General features: G+C 37.0%; 1 protein-coding gene across 1 annotated transcript in view; it reads left to right on the plus strand.

Annotated features, from left to right (window-relative positions):
* Positions 1–20,537, plus strand: part of MTTP (microsomal triglyceride transfer protein) — a 49,055-nt gene that overhangs the window by 17,257 nt on the left and 11,261 nt on the right. Inside the window, exons 7-15 of the mRNA XM_036914050.2 lie at positions 1,137–1,287; positions 3,384–3,541; positions 7,125–7,293; positions 8,170–8,277; positions 13,157–13,369; positions 14,880–15,091; positions 17,291–17,388; positions 17,488–17,609; positions 18,989–19,216. Coding sequence (XP_036769945.2) covers positions 1,137–1,287; positions 3,384–3,541; positions 7,125–7,293; positions 8,170–8,277; positions 13,157–13,369; positions 14,880–15,091; positions 17,291–17,388; positions 17,488–17,609; positions 18,989–19,216 — 1,459 coding nt within the window. The remainder of the gene's footprint in view (positions 1–1,136; positions 1,288–3,383; positions 3,542–7,124; positions 7,294–8,169; positions 8,278–13,156; positions 13,370–14,879; positions 15,092–17,290; positions 17,389–17,487; positions 17,610–18,988; positions 19,217–20,537) is intronic.

The raw sequence follows: 20,537 nt of genomic DNA on the forward strand, positions 1-20,537 counted from the left end.
GAACATTTTCTCACATTAAATATATCTTATTGATTCTCAAATGTTTCTTCTGCAGTAGACCCCTTAGACATGAGTAGATACAAAAATCTTAGGAAAGGTGCCTCAAACCGTAAATACATGAAATTTTATTGAAGTCTCATCTGAGGTAGAAATTTGCATTCTACTCTGTACTATGTCTATATTGTCTTCACATTAAATAAATGTTTAAAATTGTTCATGAGATCTATCAGGTCTCCATTGTTCTACAACAAACCACCCCAAGTTTCGTGGTGCAAAGAGCCACAATCATTTTATTATTCTCCCTCATAATTCTGGGCCTGCCTTGCCTGGCCAGGACTCCTTGCTTGGTGTCTCATGCAGTTGCAGATGTCACTGACCAGAGCTGGTGCAAAGGTTGCTCTCTCACCTATCTTGTATCTGGGCTGGGAAGACTCAAATATTGAGGTTCCTCACGCTCTCTCTTTATCTCCATTTGGCCTCACAACATAGCAGCAATAGGCAACCAGACTTCTTGCACGGCAGCTCATATCTCCAAAGGAACATGTGCTGCTAGTATGCCAGATGGAAGCTGAATTCCCCTTTATCACTTAGCCTTCAAGTCACATAGTCTGCTGTCTCTGTTACTCAGGGCCATCACAGAGTTCTGCCCAGGTTCAAGGATATAGGTGTAGACTCTACCCCTTGCTAGGGTTTAGAGCCTGGGTTCTAAAACAACATATCAGACAAGAATATCATTGAGGCCATTTTTGGAAAATAAGATTTTCTTACTGTTATTGTTAATAAGTTATGTGGTTGTATTGAACAGCATTTTCAGAAAGCTGGGCTAAATTTGAAAGAGGTAATATCACATATCTTGTTCACCAAACAGGCAAATTTTTTTCCCCTATATTCTCTTGTCATAATATTTTGAAAATCCAGACTTGATTATTTAAATCTTTGGATAAAATTGTTGCTCCAGAAAGATTTCATAATTATCATGAGGTTTCTCTTTCCACTGGAGATATTACAGTTTGACAGACATGGCCTTGCACTATTTGAATAAATTAGTATCTTCTTTGGTAAAGGAATGGCAATTAATAGCTCATTCACACTAAAGAATGCTCCTAATGTGATATTTGTCTTCCCTGGTTATACAGGCAGAAATTGGAGCTGAAGACAACTGAAGCAGGCCCAAGACTGATGCCTGGAAAGCAGGTTTCAGCCATAATTAAAGCAGTTGATTCAAAGTACACAGCCCTCCCCATTGTGGGACAAGTCTTCCAGAGCAAGTGTAAAGGATGCCCTTCTGTAAGTGTGATCAACTGTGTTATGTGATCAAATATGGGAAAAATCATGGCTTAAAATTCTGTTTTCTTTTTATCTCCACTAGAAGCTTCAGTTAAATCTATAAAGAAAGTTTACAAAGAACTACCAGCCACCACTGAGTTATAATGCTAGTAGCTTAACAATATGTACCTAAGATGATGCATAATGCAACAATAATGAACAAATAATCACCATCTACTCATCTCAAATAAAAAATGTTATGACTTATGGGCAGCTTCTTAAAGGGTAGCACTAGAATACAAGGGGATAAAAGGTCTACAGAAGGTTGGGGGAAGCATACAGCGTCTAGAGCATGGACAGGGATATGAATCCTGAAAGTTGGGCCACATAGTAGTGATATGTCTGCAGGTGAAATATTTTACTGAGCTTGGTGTTCTGAGTATTGCCGTGAGGACTAAAACAGTGCACCAAGCTCTCTGCCTTAATTAAGGAAACATTTCTTTACCACACTTCAAGTTTCCCTATAATTACAGCCAAGAATGAGATAGCACATCCCTTAGACAAAGTGTAGATCATAATGTAACCTTTTTCATCCGACCAAGAGAGATTTTGTTTGTTGCATGTATCAGTTGTGATCTATGGTCACAAAACTGATGTAGGGTCCACCTCTTGTTTGTTAGGAAAGCAAGCCCTTGGCTTCATGCTCTGTTTGTAGCTACCCAAAGGTGTTCTTTCCTTGGGTATTATCAGTATTCAGAGCAGTAGAATTACCAAGAATTAATACCACAATTTGCTGAAAGTCCATGGGACCATTTCCCTACTAATTTCTCAGATTTGTCAAAATTTAATTAAAGGAAAAACAAAATGAAACTGAAAATCATGTTCCCCAACTTTATTTTTTCTTTTATTTTTCTGCCATATATCATTTAATGTTCTAGTGTAATTTTCTAATGTCATATGGAGATGGAAATGATTTAGGAGCATGAATAATGAAACCTATTATATTTTTATGTTGTGAACTATTAATCCCTTGATAGTTATTAAACATTATGAACTATCTAAGATTTTTGACAATTATTTCTTTACTGTTATTGGAAAAGTTTATGTCTTTGAGGAATTTGCTCTCCCAACTTCAGTATCATGTCACCATTGCAACCCTTTAAAGAAAAAATATCTGAATTCACAGTGATGTGCCTTCTCCCCTCAGAAATGAGCCAGTACATCTTTAGCTAAGGACAGTTAGAATTTTGCTTTGAAATATTTATTTAAGATTAGATAACCAAAAGGGATTTGAAAAAGAGTGAAACGTGTTTATTGTTTATTAGAAGGAATGAGTAATTTAATAACTAGTAGCAGGCTGATTACCATAGACTTAAGAGAGCTAGCCATTACTAATGGACACATTCTTTACAACTAGGAAGAAAATGGTGAACTGTGAAAAATAAGTCTTTTAGCTTATTTCAAAGCCAAAAGATACAATTAACTGGAATTATTTACTTTTTTAAAAACCATAGTAGATTAACAATAGTGTATGATAATTACCTTTATCTAAATACTACTCTACTTACCATGTAAGTAAAGAACAGTTTAGACCTCGGCAACAGTTGAACATTGCACTTCATACAAACAATAAACCAAAGAGAGAGAATAGGGAACTCAGATTATTACAAAGACTGATTTTCAGTGAGTTCCCAGTAAATATGAAGCCTGATGCAGTACTTCGGCAGTTCTGAGCTTTTTCCCCCTCTGATATATCCTGCCATTTGTTAAAATTCTGCACAATTTCACTATGGAAACTCAGGCCTGGCCTCAGATAAAATTCTTTGGTGTGACCGTAGAATGCCTTTTATGCCCAGAAACCTGAGGTCCTTTGAGCTAAATATTGAGGGACATAAGTGGCCCTCCTGCAGAGGAGCCGTACAGCAGGTTCTCGTACTTGTGTCTGAGAGTCGCAGGAGTGTGAAATGGTCGGGGGCAATCATACATTGAAGTAAGATGCAAAGACCTTCCTTTGATTGTCAGGTACAAGGAAAAATTTTTTTTTGCGGGGAGCATCCCTTGTAAATGTGGATGTTCAGATTAAGAAGTCGGTGTGAGCCTGCAGCCCTGTTTTGCAGCTCTCGGAGCACTGGCAGTCCACCAGAAAACACCTACAGCCAGACATCCTGGGCAAGGCCGAGGCTGTCAGAAGCTTCCTGGATTTCGTTCAGCGCCTGAGGACTGCAAAGAAAGAGGAGATCCTACAAATCCTAAAGGCCGAAAACAAGGAAGTACTGTAAGTTCCCTGGACATTGTGAGGGGTTGTCTGTAAGAAAGCGTTTCTGGCCTATTTTTTTTTATTAAGAAAGAAAGACCCTTTTTTAACAAACTGCCCCATCTCCAAATCAATCATTTCATTGTTTCGTATTTTCTTCGAACAGTTACACCACAGTGCAATAATTTAATGGTTACTTGATCAGAAATGCAATAACAAGTTTTTAGCTCAGAATGACTCAGAATGAACATTTTTTGAGTGTTTAGGAGTTCAAATCAGGTCTAGATTGGTACATAGATAGGGCAGGGCAGGGTTTCATCTTGACGCCATGAAGCATGTGCTGCTTCACTGTTTTTGAAATTGTGTTCCTGGAGCTATTAAATTACACTTGAAAAAATTTCAGAGTTGATGATAAAAACAGAAAAAGAGCATGGCTTTTTCAATTGAAATATGTGCTTTCATTAAAGTCTCGATGATCATCACCATGGAAGCCATGTTTTACATAGAAAATTGAGAATTCAGGTAAATAGCCAAAAGAATCTAGAGAAAAGGAGTAGTGAATATTTGGTGGAAGTATGATTCATTCTACATGCATAATAAAGAGAATGGACTTAATTTTCAAATTTACTTTGTGGATACAAGTTTTTTTTGTCTGTAATGTAGAATTTGTCTATAAATACAAATTCAACTGATTTTTATGCTAAGGATATAGAACATGGCTCAATTTAACAAACAGTCAAACTAGCCATTAACATAATCAAAAGTGGGAATTGGCCAAATTACGCACACAACAGCAGTTGTCATTGAGTTCCAATGACTCAATTCCCTAAGAAGAAGAGAATGTAGCTCTTTTTTCTGAGGAGTCTGTTTATTCTTGATCAAATTTGTTATTTAGTTGCTTTGAGGACATTAAAAAATATGATAGGAATTTCATATGATAAAACACAGTTGGTTTAATCTTGCTTCAAAATGTAAGTATTTAAAGAGAAGTCGAAAGATACACAAAATAATAAATCCTCAGACTCTGTTTTTGTCATAGAACTTTAAAATATATTTATAAGGTGATTTGTATCTATTTTCAAAGGCAAAAATACTGGCAAATCAAGTGCAATACTTATCTAATACTTTAGAATAGAGATTAATGAACCCATACCTTATTTATAGCCTAAAAATCTTGGGTGGCAATAATTTGGATGACTTCATGATGTATTTTCTAAGTCAAATTACAGTTTTCCCCCATATCTGAAAGTAGAGCATTCCTGAAAGTCTCCTAAGCTAAAATAGCATAAAGCAAAGAAGCAATTGCCATTAGTTTATACGGAAAAATATTTTGAGCATTCCCAGACCCCAAAAAGGAACCTCTCTTAGGCTTTTCTGATACCTTAGGACACATCTTGCTAATGGTTGCACAGAATAAATCAAGATACAGTGCAGATGCTCACAGACACAGTTCAAAGCTCAAGGGCTTGAAGCTGAGAAGCTGATGTGGTTCCTCAGGAAGGAGCTTGGAGGGGCCAGCATTGCTGCTCAGGGTGCGTGTTGCCCCTTTACCTCTTCGCAGCAGAACAAACTCTGGAGGCCATTTTCACTTTCTGCCTTTTTTTAGGAAAAGCAGAAATCCTCTTTAGGCTTCTTTTGGTTAGTGAGAACAGGTACTAATGTAGGTTTTCCATAAAAGCAAAGTGGTGTAATGTGACCTTTCAAAAAGCAGTGATACCTGTATTTATGTAACATTGTACCATACCATATGTAACACACATGTAGCATAGTGTAACAGAAAGGACGGGAAAATGAACTAAAATTGGAAGACCTAGTTTTAAATTCTGACCGCCAACAGTGCTTAACCTTTAAGCAAGTCATTACATTGAGCCTCTCTGAGCCTCACTTTCAACATCTGTAAAATGCAGAGAATGAGTCCTTTTATTTACTGTAGAATAGTGAAAGGAGTGTAACATTTCCTGAAGTGTCTATCCTGTAATTTTCACAATGTTAACAAATGTGGCAAGAGGAAAGAATTCTGTAAGCAATGAATTTGAAAAACTCTGGATTAAACTAAATCAACTAATTCTCTTGGTTTCAGAAATTTTAGCATCTTTAGTCAGATAATACTATGTATATGTGTCCTTAAACATTTTGTAAACTTGCATGACCCTTGAAAATCCATTTTCTTAAAGAATTTTGTAGGACTAGACACCAAACATTTTGGGAAACAATGGTGTAATTTCCAGTAATTTGGGAAACACTACAATTTCCAGTGTAGTGCTGTCATAATAGGCACTTAAGAGGTATTATCTCTCAGTCTCTGGTCACAAGGTTTTTGTTAGGATCCAAATGATATTGTTTAAGTCTATCATTTTTTAAACATACATACACACATGTATGTGTGCTTATATGGATGTGGAATATAATATTTACATACATAATATTAAAAGAACAGGCACCCAGAGTCAGAAAAACTTGAATTCCAATCTCAGCTCTACACTTACCAGCTGCTGTATCTTGAACAAATTATTTGATATATCTGATTCTGTTTCCTCATATGTAAGGGCCAATATTAGTATCAAACTGACAGAGCTGTTCTGCGGATTAAATGAGGTGATTGTATTTATAAAGCCCATATTTTTTTAACATTTATAATGTGCCAGTGTACAACTATTCTAATTATTTTGCATAGATTATGTAATTTCATCCAACAATCCTAAAATAACTGCTATTTTTAGCCCCATTTTACAGATAAAGAAATTAAAAGACTACACTACAATTTCCAGTGTACTGCTATCATAATAGGCACTTAAGAGGTATTATCTCTCAGTCTCTGCATCACAAGGATTTTGTTAGGATCCAAATGATATTGTGCAAGTCTATCATTTTTTTAAACGTACATACACACATGTATGTGTGCTTATATGGATGTGGAATATAATATTTACATACATAATACAGTAATTAATTAGTCCATCAACTAGTTTCAAGAATTTTACTATCCCATACTCAACCAACCAAAATTCTTAATGACTCAAATACATAATTAGAACTTTTCTATAGGAGTTCTACTCTCCCCACACATAACCATTATGGTTGATGTTGAACTATACCATGTGCTTTTTATTCTTAAAAAAATGAGCAAAACTTCTCCCTTGGATATAAATTAAAGTTAAAAGAATTTCCCACCTTTCCATTAAAGAATACTACCTGAGTTAAGTTAAGCATTTGAGAAATGTGTATATTTGCAAAGCTTAGCAGAGAGAATCAATTTTTGAAATGATAACTTTTGTATATTACTCATGTTGAAAATAATAGGAGCCTAATTTGTAATTTTATTTACATACTTTTTATTTACAAATTATATTTGGTTTAGTCTAATATAGTAAAATTAGTTTGTATATTCTGAGTGCACAGTGAGCTAGAGAGAAAATAATTAAGGAAGAGATTTAAAATAAAATGGGGAAGTGGTTTGAGAAAAATCATTGATTTTTCCTTAGTTCAAATAAAATTTCACTTCCGTAGGAAATTCAGACCAATGGAGAGTCTGTATATGGGAGAGAATTTAACTAATTTCTTAAGCACCCTGGACACTGATATTCATGACTATGCCTCTTTGTAGACCTCAGCTGGTGGATGCTGTCACTTCTGCTCAGACGTCAGATTCATTAGATGCCATTTTGGACTTCTTGGATTTCAAAAGCGACAGGAGTGTTATCCTTCAGGAGAGGTTTCTCTATGCCTGTGGATTTGCCTCCCATCCCAATGAAGAACTCCTTAGAGCACTCATTGTAAGTAATATGGACACTGGAAAAATAAAGGCTCTCTGTTGCTGAAAAGCTCTTAAGAATCTAAGCAGTAATTAAAAATTGCTAGCATCAAAATGAAAGCTGAAACTAGAATGCCTTCTGGTTATTCATATTCAGGTTCTAGTGGACTATTTTCTACCCATAAATCATTAACTGTACAGTAAATTATTTATGTAGTGCCTTTTTTGCGATTCTTCTAAATAACATAAACTGTACTTTATGGAAGTTTAAAAATTGTGTTCACCTATCACATAATGTGACATAGGACAAAATTTCAGAGGGGAGAAGTCTTAATTATACTTAAAAATTGATTTTAAAAGACTTGTGTTCATTGCAAAAACTTCCATGGTATTTAATACACTTTATATTGAAAAGATACAATTCTTCTGATAATAAAAAATTTAGGTTGGAAACAAAAGCTAGACTTATCTTGGGTACAAGATTTAAAAACAAAATGTTCACATATCTACTTATAATCTAGTGGAATAGTTAATAATCTTTTTTGGCAAATGAGCCCATTTGAGAATATGATAAAAAGCAATGAAGCCCCTCTTCACCCATACCTAAAACTTTACAGGTCATTTTTGGTGTACTGACCCAGTAAGCCCACTCCATAAACCTCTTGGGATTTCATAGGCCCATGTTCCAAAGACCTGAAAAGGGGAGATTCCATTAGTTCTTCAGTTCAATACCAGAGAGTGATTTTATTAAGTGTCCCCAAATTCAAATTCTGAATTTTCATCTAGAAACTTAAAAAGAATATTTCTCAGGTACTGGTTACTTTGTTTCTTAACTAAAAATAGTCTTGGAAATGTTTAAATATTCTGGTAACCTGTTTTATCTCTGTTTATCTAACAGAGTAAGTTCAGAGGTTCCTTTGCCAGCAACGACATCAGAGAAACTGTTATGATTGTCATTGGGGCCCTTGTCAGGAAGCTGTGTCAGAACGAAGGCTGCAAACTCCAAGTAAGTGTGAATCTGGTCTTGCATATTGCCATCGTTCCAGACCATTCTATTTCTTACTCATCATGCTGCTCACCACTGGCACTCCTAACCCCCCTTACCCTATTCTACTTTCCCTATTTGCATGCAATTATTGCCATCTAAAATGCTTTATAATTCAGATATTTGTCACATTTTTTATTTCTGTCTCCCACTGGAATGTAAGCTCAATGCAGAAAAAGATATTTGTTTTGTTAACACCAATTGCCTAAAATGATATCTAGTACATAGATGGTGTTCAATAAGTACTTGCTAAGAGGTGAATAGTCTGTTAATCCCTCATCAATATATATTTATTGAGTGCCCGCTATATATTCAACTTTGAGTGTTCTGTGTGATGCAGTTCTTGTTCTTAGGAAAACACTAGACTCTAGGGATACCTCCTATAGCAGAACTTATCTATAATAAGTGTGGTTTACAGTTTTGAGTTTTGATGGTGAGAATTTAGTTACTTCTAATTACTTAAAATTTTATATTTATTTTTGATTTCATTTGCTCAAGTCTTCTCCATTTGCCTGACTGGACTATCAGTTTTAACATCTTCCTCATTAAAAAGAAAAGGCACTCACTTTGCAAGCATAACAAAATATGAAAAATCCAAATGATTAATATCCAGCACAGTGTATCTTTCAATGCAAGAAGATTAAAGATGCTAAATATATAAAAACAGCCTTTTTACTGTCCATGTTTTTTATACAGACAAGTTCCAATCAGCAATTTTCTTTTATTTCCAAGAAACATCATTATATTATTTTGCTCACTGAGTACTTACTATTAAAAACAATAGGAAGAACATTTTTGAGACCAAATAGTTCCAAAAGAGGCAATCCATAACTAGAATATAAACTAAGTATGAAAAAGATTACCAAAACAACAATGGCATTGAAAATGAGTATCAGCTTATTAACTTTTGGCAAAAATCAATTTTATATTATTTTTATGACATCAAAGAGCTATGATTCTTATATTGTTGAATTTCCATAATTATTTGAGTTGCTAGTTTACTTCAGCAATCCTATATGAAACATTTTGGCTAGAGACAAACTCACATATGAAAACATCCACTCAGCATTGTTCAATGAACATCTACTCTGTGCTCGATGATGCTAATCCCTTAATATGAGGATGCATAAAATATTCTACCATGCTCAAAGAATTTCTAATCTACTTATCAAATACAAACAAACAATAATATTGAAACATACATAGAGTACTTTGAGAATACAGACAATGTAGCGAACTATTCTGTTTGGGGATGTTGGGGAAAGTTTCACCAAAATGATAATATTTGAGCTGAGTCTAGAAGAGCTTTCTAGGTGAAGAGATAGTAGTAGGGAATAAAGGACATTCTAGGAGAAATACAACAATGCATGAATAGGCTCGACGTCAAAATGGGCTGCTATGCTTAGGAACAGTGAGAAAATTCTGCAGGGCTGGAGCACAAAGTGTGCATATGTATGGGACAGATAGATAGGAGTAGAGATGCAGGAAAGTAGGGAAGAGAGCAAAGAGATGGGCTACATCTTTATTAATGAAAAACTTGGAGTCTGGCCTTCATTCTACAGAGAAAAGGGAGAATAATGTGGTTGGTGGCAGGTGAACAACATGCTAAGATTTGTTACCTAGAAAGAAGCAAAATTATGTATGAACTGGGTATCGGTTAGATTAGAGCCAATTGAAAATGTTTGCAACAACCTAAGCAAGAGTAGTAAGTAGAGGCCTGAATAACATAGGGGCAGTAGAGAGAGAAGGAGGCAGATTCAAGAGCTACTTAGCAAGTGGAGTTATAGTGACTGATGGGATGTGGAGAATGAGAAACAGGTTAAAACTCTAGGTGATTATTAAGCTTCCAGGTTAGGATAGCAGGTTACAGTGCTGTGGACCACTGAAGCAAAGTTCATAGAACCTGGTTTAGGGGTGGGAGGAAGGTAGAGCTAGTAATTTGTTTTGGCTAGGTTGAGTTTGAAATCCTTTGGGCCACCAAGCTGAGTTAGTCCAACAGGCAGATGGCCCACCCATCTGCAGCCCAGAAGAGGAGGTAGGGCCAGGAGTGGAGAGTGGCTGGAACTTTGGGAAAGAATCTAATGTACCATGAGAAGAAAACTGAACAAAGGATTAATTTAAAGTTCTGCCAATAATGGTTCAGCCTAGTTCTCATCACATCTTTAAAGGCACCTTTAGTAACTGTATGCTATACGCTATCACTGTCGATCAATTTTGTTAATATTTTTGGCAACTTCTAAAAAACTGCATCTTTGAAGATAATTAGACTTGGCCATCAGATGGATTGTAGTAAATGTTCACATTTTCTTTTCAACTTCCTGCTGTGGAATACCTTTTGCCAAAATTGAAGGCATATGAGTGGAAAGAAAGTTAAGTATTCTAAGTACAAACTTAAAAAGCCTACTGAGGATACAATACTTCTACTGCCCGAAAGTTACCTGCTACTTTTCAGAACTACTAATATGAAAATTACTGCCTGATGACAGTCCAAATGACAGCTAGGCAAGTTCGCAATGAGTACTAAACACCCTATTTCTTTTTTCTATTTGTTTTTTGCTTATATTCTGACCTCCCTGCATCCTAATTTCTTTTTTTCCTCCAATTAGTATTTGAAAAAATTCAAACCTACAGAAAAGCTGTAGGAACAGTACAATTCCATGAATATCTGTATATCCTTCATCCAGATTTGACAATTGCTAACATATTGCCATTTCCCATTATCTTATTCTGTTTTATCTCATTTCATTTTTATTTTGGTTGTACCATTTGAGAGTGAGTTGCAGACATCTTACATTTTACCATAAATGCTTTTACATCTTATTACTTGAGTGTCATTGCATCTAGGCTCTTACAATGGACAACATACATATATTTATATTTATTACATGGTGAGTTCATACCTTTAATTCCAATCCAGTATGACAGTCACTTTGTCTTCTTCCCCTATTCCATAATTGTATCTTCCTTTCCCCACAGGGAAAACCCTGGTTTACAAGAATATCAATATATTGATTTATTTGCTCAATATTAAAACACACAGAAAATAGTTTTGGAATTGCTACATCAATATCTCTACAAAAAACAAACTGACTAAATAAAATTCCAGATGTGTCAGTTTTTTTTATTCTTAGAATATATTCCATTAGCAGAATATGGTGATAGTTCTATAGTCAATGGTCTCTTGCATTAATTCTTTTTTATTCTCTTCCATTTCATTATATGATCAATTTGATATATACTTACATTTGTTTGTTTCTGTTTGAATTCAGTTTTAATAATCTTCCATCCTTGTTGATATAATTTTATTTATTGATTATGTGAAATATTAACATAATTCAAAACTGTATTTTCAAAGTATTCTCAAACAGACCTCATTCCGTCTCCTCCCCTTCCACCCATTCCCACCTACTTCCTCTGTGTAAGCAGTATCATTACTTTTTGGCTTTTCCTTCCCATGTTTCTTTTTACAATGGCAAGCAGATGTACACACACAATTTCATTTTTTTCTTCTGCAAAATATAGCATTCTATATACACTCTATGATAGCTAATTTTTTCCACTTAACACTCTACCCTGGAAATCACCCCCTACTGGCTCACAGAGCTCTCCCTCGTTCCTTTTGACAGCTGCCTAGTACTCATTGTATCGCTGTGCTGCACTTTGTTCAAAATCTCCTATGAAGTGGTTTCTACTCTTGCTATTACAAATAATGCTGAAATGAATAATATAAGGCACATTTTTTTTCCCACTGTTGGACGGGTAGCTTCAGAGCTAGGGTTGCTGGTCAAAATGCAGACATGTTATCTTTTGCCAAATTATCTTCCATAAGAATCACACCATTTCATGCTTCCATCAGCAATGTATGAGAATGCCTATTTCTCCACAGCCCCACTAACAAAGTATGTCATCAAACTTTTTAATTTATTAATCTGACATTTAAGAAATAGCATTTTTTTCTGATTGTACATGAAGGTTAGTATCTTTTCTTTTTTTGGGGGACCTTTTTTTTATCTCCCTGCCCCCCACCCCCTGCCTTCTCTCCTACACTTTGTGTGTGTGTGTGTGTGTGTGTGTGTATGTATACACTTGCTGCCTAGTTCCAGAGTTTCCAAATTCTATAGATGAATTAGATCTTAGGAATCTTTATTTTAAAGATGAAACTGAAGTTCCTAAAACATACATAATGGTAAAGACCAGAACTCAGATATTCCTACTTCTGATTTGCTTCTCCATTAAACTATTAATTTATAATTAGTTCCTTTTTTTTTCTAGGCCAGGAAGAAAGATCTTTTTTGATTAATGAACATATTTGAAAAGTACCTATCAAAGTATCTGCCACATAAAAAGCATTTTCTGGAACTATATGGTAGCAGTCATCAAATTTGGAATCAAGTGGGAACAAGCATTTTTTAAATGTTTAGAATAAGAACAATAGAGTTCTAAGCACTTTCTTCAAATTGATACTTAAGAAAAAGTGGATGGCACCACTTAGTTGCCATCTGATATTGATTTAGAAATTCAATAAATAGGCACTTTTATGAATAACCAATCACAGGGGAAGTTTTTAAATGATTTCATATATTCAGGGTGTGTTCAAAGTAAATATGTCCATTTTTAATTATACTCATTGCTTCTTAAGAATATGTTAATGTGTGTATTTTTTAAAACACACAACACCTTAATCAAACTTTACTTGTTCATTTTTATTGTGTTCCTCAATCAGGCAACCAATGCAAAACTTTCTAAAACTAGGTTGTTTTCTTCGACCCAAGAGTAGTCTTGCCCAAGCCTTGTTTAATGTATGGTTATGCAATGTCTGAGGTAGTATGTGATTTTTTAGGCAGTGGTAGAAGCCAAGAAGTTAATTCTGGGAGGACTTGAAAAAGCGGAGAAGAAAGAGGACACCATGATGTACTTGCTGGCTCTGAAGAACGCCCTGCTCCCAGAAGGCATCCCACTCCTCCTGAAGCACGCAGAGTCAGGACAGGGGCCCATCAGCCACCTTGCTACCACCGCTCTCCAGAGATACGATGTCCCTTTCATAACTAATGAGGTAAATTCCTCATAATATTTGCAACATTCACAAAATGAAAAAACTTTGCCTAAACACAAGCCAAATGCAAATTCCCCTGAAGTCACCCTGGTTTTTCCAAACTAACAATCTCTTTCCTGCTTAGAAATAACTCTCAAGCTGAACTTAAGGCTATTCTGAAGCAGCCTCACATTTTGAACAGATAATGTCCTATATCCTGAGGCATAAATAGTGAAGCACATTCTCTTATTTTAAGAAACAAATTCTTTACAGAAATATCTTTAGTTCTATAAGTTTTAAAGATGCTGTTAGGTTTTTTGACACTGAAATATCCTGGCTTAAGTATTACCATTTGGGTTTCTACAACCACATTTTTAGCAAGCCATCCAAATTAAACTTTTGTTAGGGCAGAGAATGTTTATAAACCTCAAAATAAACTGCCTGCTGACAACAATGTTTCCAATTTGCAACTAAGTACCTTCCTACTAGTTTTGTCTCTAAATTGACAGTCTACAAAGCATGATGGCTAGGGTCATGGGCTATTGAGACAGACAGACCTACATATATACTCCAATTCTCTTCCTTCCTAGTTGATTGTGCTTACCTGAGTTATTTAAGGCGAGTTATTCTATACACCTCAGAAGAAGGCCAGCGTTTGGGGGAAAAAAAGGCAAAGGGAAGTAGAATTGAAAGATATAAATGCTTAATACAGAACCCCACCCACCACATATTGTTAGTCCAGAATAGTAACCAACAAAATTATTTGTTGCCACATAATGCAAGTATTTTGGCAAATTTTCTTTGGTGTTAATGTTTTGTTTTTTAAATAGTCCCCTAATGTAACCAGTGGACTCTGTGTAATAATGATATATTGAAACAGATTCATCAGATGTAACACATGTGCCACAGTGGGGCAGGATGTTGATGGGGGAAGGTTGTATGTATCCATTGGTGGCAGGGAGACTAGAAGAAGTGGGTATGTAGGAACTCTCTATACTTACAGCTCAATTTTGCTGTCAGCCTAAAATTGCTGTAAAAAAATGAAGTCTAACAACAACAACAAAAAAGGAAGATCCTGGGGTAATTCATTCTAAGGAAATATCAGTTCATACAGCCGTTTCTCCCCAGAGCTCTATTGCCACATGGCAGTAGATGTTTAAAAATCCGTATTAGTTAGATAACACTATGATGCATTGCAATAACCAGTGAGTTTCAAAATCTCAGCTTGTCAAAAGTTTATTTCTTATTCATACTATACCTTGCTAGGCAAGGGAAAATGTGGCCCAAAGTTCACTACAGCAGCAGCAGAAAGAGGGAGAAGGCACCCCAGCTCTGAGCCACCTCAGCCCAGCAGTTTCCCATATGATTCTGTTCATGGTCCATTAGCCAGAACTATGGCCCCAACCTAATTGCAAAGAAACCTAGGAAATATAGGAACACATGTACATTTTTAAGAGCATTAAATATTCCTGCCACAATATCAGTTTTAAAAAAGCTAGATGTGCACTAAGTTTGAACATCTTATGAACAGGTGAAGAAGACTCTGAACAGGATATACCACCAGAATCGTAAAGTACATGAAAAGACTGTGCGCACTACTGCAGCTGCTGTCATTTTAAATAACAACCCATCCTACATGGAAGTAAAAAACATCCTGCTTTCTATTGGGGAACTTCCCAAAGAAATGAATAAATACATGCTCGCTGTTGTTCAAGACATCCTACGTTTTGAAATGCCTGCAAGGTATGATACACTGTACTGATCGCTCTGCTTAGTCAAGCTAATTTGTGTATTGGTGTGGCACGCATGTGGTTAATAATAATGGTGTCTTATGCTGGGTTATGTTGCATAAAATCAGAGTTCACCAAATTTCCCATAAGAGAACTATTTAGTGGGGCAGATAAAACAACTTCACTTTGGCATGATTCGGAATTCTGGATGTGATTTTTTACTCTAGCTCTGCTGTTCAGTCAGGTCAATATATATTGTCAAATGTTTGCAATGTTTTAAAATCCAACCACATTTTTAATAGGACTACTTTTATAAATAGCACAACAAAATGATGTAAATTCTCACCAAATGGTCTTTCGTGAGAAGTTCCCGTATGCTAGGGAGCTTTGAAACCTCGTTCATGACAGATCAAATGCATTTGCCAGTTGGATTTAAAATCTTAAGGGTGGCCCATGTTTTAGGACTATTCAAGGTGCGAAGACGGCCATCAGCAGACTTCATTGCTCTCAGTTACTCTCACTGTTCTCAGCTTCCTTCCATTCCTCAAGTCTCTTCTCCTGAATTCACACATGTCCCTCTTCAAAGTGGTTTCCCCAAAGCTCTCAACGCCTCCTCACTGAAATCAGAGGGCCAGAGAAGAAATTTCCATTTCCCGTGAGTTACATGCAGAGCACTATCCCCAGGGAAGATCACCTTTGAGTATTCCCAGTTGTAAAGGAAAACAGACATGGGAGGAGGTGGGAAATAGATAAAGAAGAAGGAAGTTTTTCTTAAAGGCAGTAAAAGATTGAAGGAAAGAGAAACAAGAAGTAAGACCCAAGGAGTAAGAAATAGGGAGAGTGAGTAGAAGGGAGGAAAGAACAGGACAAATAAAGAAGGAGGAAGGAGCAGATGAAGGAGAAAGAAGCCAAGTCCATCTGCACCCATCACGCCTAGTGGAATGGACTTGACTTCTGTTTCTTGGTCTGCTTTCACGAGACTGCAGAGGAGATCCTGGGTGCATTTTCTGCCCCTGTCTTGTGGAACTAGTGATTCAGGGGGCAGTAAAGGGGAAGCAGTGGAGTGGAAAGTAGCCCGAGAAAGGTGAGGGAGCCATTGTCAACACTGCACGTCAAATGATCAGAACCAAAATGTTGGCATCAGAGGGACACCGAAGGCCACCTTGCTTGGCATCTCTCCCCAGCCAGGGCTCTCGTCTCCTGGCAAGTGGTGTCCAGACTTAGCCTGAACCTCTCCAGAGGTTCACTGCCTCTGAGGGAACTTGTGTAATTGCTCAGAGACTCTCACTACTACTTCTTCGCATCACTGAACTCTTCTTATTGGTCCTGGTTTTATCCCTGGAGCAAAGCTGAACAGGTCAGATCATTCATCCACATGCAGGGCCTTTGAATATTTTTGAGGACAGCTATCACAACTCTCCTCATCTTTTCTTCTCCAGGACAAAACCTTATAACCTAGTAATATTGATGGTGGAGATGGGGCACCTGCAAGGGTACTGTTCCCTCTGCTCATAATTTTCTACCTCAGATCTAGGTCCAGGTTTCTTGAGGTGATTATTGTGATGATGTTTCCTGTGTTGTCATATGTTTTTTATTACTGATATGATCGTTGTTAAGTAGCCAAGAATGAAAGGATCCCAACACTAATTAGGTAGATAAGATACAGGCATGCAGTAAGGTTTAAGACTTACTTTAAAGGAGGAAATGGTTCATGGATTTTACTGAGATGTCTCTTTAATTAAAAACTACACAAATAGAAGAAATTCCTGGAATTTCCTGTTATATATCATTAGCCAGTGATAACAGTAGAGGTGCAGGAAAACGTTTAAAGAAATACTGGGAAAGGCCCCCAGTGTGACACACACAGCTTTCCTTAAAAGTATGTACTATTTAACAATAGAACTGTGATGATTTAAAGAACATGTATTTCCCACTCCTGAGGTGTGTCCGCCTGTCAGTTTTAGCCATCTCAGAGCCAGGCACCCTCACCTTGCTGTCATTTTGATACCAAACTAAATTTCAAACACCTGAGGAATGAAGGCGGGAGCCCTGAGCCCGGCACTGGCACTCCAGCTGGCCCCTCTCAATCCTGGATCAGCACGAGGAAAATTTGGCCCCTTTTTCCCACCGAGGATTTGTTTTTTTTCCGCATCTGACTTGGGAAATAGCCATTACAATGAATGTACAGCTTTTTCCCTTTAATGTGTTGCAGCAAAATGGTCCGTCGAGTTCTGAAGGAAATGGTTGTTCATAATTATGACCGTTTCTCCAAGAGTGGATCCTCTTCTGCTTATACTGGCTATGTAGAACGTACGTAACCCCATAAGGGGATGTCCCCTCATGCTCTTTCCCCAACTGCGTATTGCTGGGACTGTTATTCAATTACGGGATCTGTTTTCTTGTCATTAGGTCATCCCCATTCAGTGTCTACGTACAGCCTCGACATTCTTTACTCTGGCTCCGGTATTTTGAGGAGAAGTAACCTGAACATCTTTCAGCGAATTGGGAAGGCTGGTCTTCACGGTATCCAGGTGACGCATATTCCATTACTTTTGCCCAGAGAAGTATGTGGAAAATTAGTCTGAGGTAAAAAGTATGCATAGATACTGATGGTAATGCTATAGAATATGTAAGTTAATGGAGACTTCTGCCATAAGTTGCCCATGATTCCATCATCTGCAGGAGGCTCTGTGATCCCAAAGAGAGTTTCAAAATTGAATCTGAAACCTAAGTAATTTGATTCACTGGACTTCCATTTGTCATTTCAAAGTTAAATATATTCACAAAATTGAAATCATGTCAGTATTTCTCACATAAGTTTTTAAACTATCTTATTTTTATTAACAGATATATTCCATAAAGCTCCATATATTTAATTCTAGAAATATATGTTCTTTCTTTGGGTGTTTCTATGAACAGATTGATTTCTCCATAATAAAAACTTTCACTATAGAATATGGCTCCTAAAGAGTCAATCAGTATTTTTCAATACTTCTAGAAGAGAAAAGAAAAAAGTATAGGCATTTGACAGCTGGCTGACTTCCATGCCTTTTGCTTTATCCAAAATTTGGTGATAATCTATAAATTTTTCCTAATTATGAAACAGACTTTCTTTTTGATGTGTATGCATATCAAATTATAATCTTCTAAATGAGTTAATTTAACCTGTAAAAATGACCCAGTGCTATATAAACTTGAGTTCTTACAATATTATAAATATTACTGCACCCTTTGATGAGACCCTAGTCAGAATGCCCTGCCTTTCTGTGCTGAGGAATAACCATGTGTTTCCTATTATGCACTCTGAAAACACCTAACACCCATTGGTTAAGGGGCTGGGTCTGGAGGACAGAGAATATGTAGGATTGTTATGTATGGTAGAGTTCAGGATGCAAGCCTTGTCATCATTTCTTTTAGCTAGAAAGAAAATTTGACATGGAGAGGCGTGGGTCCTGGCATCCCTACCTTCTCATGGCAGCAGCCTTAGGGCGGCGGGCTCTCTCAACACCTCTCCATCTGCCTTCAGGGGCCCTACAGGAGAGCTGATCCTTTTTGCACGACAGACCTGGAGAGACTCGGAAGTCTCTAGGATGACACCATAAAGTGGAAAGCTCATGGCCTTTGTAGCCAGACTTAGGGGTCTGAATCCTTCCTCTGCTGTTTGAGGTTTTTTTTTTTTTTTGCATCATATACAAAATGGATAAAATCCTTTGTACTTCACAGGATGTTTGTAAGGATTAAATGAAGACAATTAACTTGCATAGAGTTGTCTTTTGTTTTTGCTTAGCTACTACAGGTATTTGAATTTTTGACCCCTTGGGAAATTCTAGCTATAGCTTAGAGGCCTCACCATCATTTACAGAACAGGCAGGGAGCTTACGTCATGAATGGTATATCCATTTTTCCCTAGGTGGTCATTGAAGCCCAAGGACTGGAGACCTTAATTGCAGCCACTCCGGATGAGGGAGAAGAGAATCTTGACTCCTATGCTGGCATGTCAGCCATCCTTTTTGATATTCAACTCAGACCTGTCACTTTTTTCAACGGATACAGTGATTTGATGTCCAAAATGCTGTCAGCATCTAGTGACCCTGTCAGTGTGGTGAAAGGACTTATCCTGCTAACAGATCATTCCCAGGTAATCCATTCATTCTGCAAGTATTTATTGAATCCTTGAAACGTACCAGCCACACTGGAGGAAAGAAGGCAGTGTCCCACCCACCTTGGAGCTCATATTCTAAGCATTGAGCCCTCTTGGTATTGTTGCCCTTTTTCTTTTCCCCTTTGCTGTAGGTAAGCAGATTTCTCATTTTGTTTTGTTGCGGTTTTTGCCTCTATTAGTTGATTAGCACATCTTGGCACTGTTGAGGCAGAGAAAATACCCAGTATAATATGAGAGTAATAAATGCCAATTATATCTCAATAACACTGACAGAACAAAAAGGAAACTACTGATACCAACAGAAACAAAAAATTATGGAAAAAGCAACCTAGGATACAATGGAACAGAGCTGGCATTACCTCTTCACTTGACTTTCCTGGGCACTAGAGCTTGAATGGTATTTATTCTGAAGGCAGGAGCTCAACTGCATGGCTTCCTAAGTCGCTGATGACATTTCTCATGACACCAGTGATGAAGGTCCACACACACATCATCTGGACCCTGCCTGATCAGAGGCACAAGCAACCACAGATGCCAGCTGGGTGTGTCATGGCAACTCTGCCCCAGCTTCCCATGTTCCTGGAGTCTTACAGGGGTTCACTCATTATCAGAGAATAAGAGTACTTTCATTCACTTGAACTGCATTCTTCAGAATGGTTTTCAATTGTCCTCACAACCAAATCTTAAGCGTCACATGAAAAACCAGTTGCAGAATTACCCAGGGGAGATGCATTCTTAATGAAAACATCTCTGCCAAAGGCTTAAGAATGCTGAGGAAGTAGCCCACATTTTAAGGCAGGAATAATAACAGTTCAACACCATCTGTTTGTGCTCAGCCGCCTATCAACAATGACTGATGGTCTTAGTTGGGATGTGAAACTTGATATAAACTAAGTTAAAACCTTTAGATCAGGGTCAGCAAAGTTTTTATGTAAAGGGAAGAAAGTAAATATTGCAGGGTTTGTGGGGCACAAGTCTTTGATGGAACCATGCAACTCTGTCATTATAAAATGAAAACAGCTATCAGCAATATGTTAACATATGAATGTGTCAGTGTTTCACTAAAATTTTATTTACAAAAATAGTGAGGGAGCTAGATTTGCCTCCAGGCTGTAGTTTGCCAACTCCTGATCTAGATTACCTTGTAAGGTTTTGCTATTCATTAAGGGAGGCAAATAAAGAATATTCTAAGAAGAAGATTGTCTGGTAGCTATTGAGCATAACCTGATGTCTGTGTATTTCAGATTGGAGTGTCTGGCAGATCTGGGGATATTATTGCAAATAAGCTGTTTGAGGC

This window comes from Manis pentadactyla, chromosome 5, assembly GCF_030020395.1.
Source record: "Manis pentadactyla isolate mManPen7 chromosome 5, mManPen7.hap1, whole genome shotgun sequence".
Taxonomy (NCBI): domain Eukaryota; kingdom Metazoa; phylum Chordata; class Mammalia; order Pholidota; family Manidae; genus Manis; species Manis pentadactyla.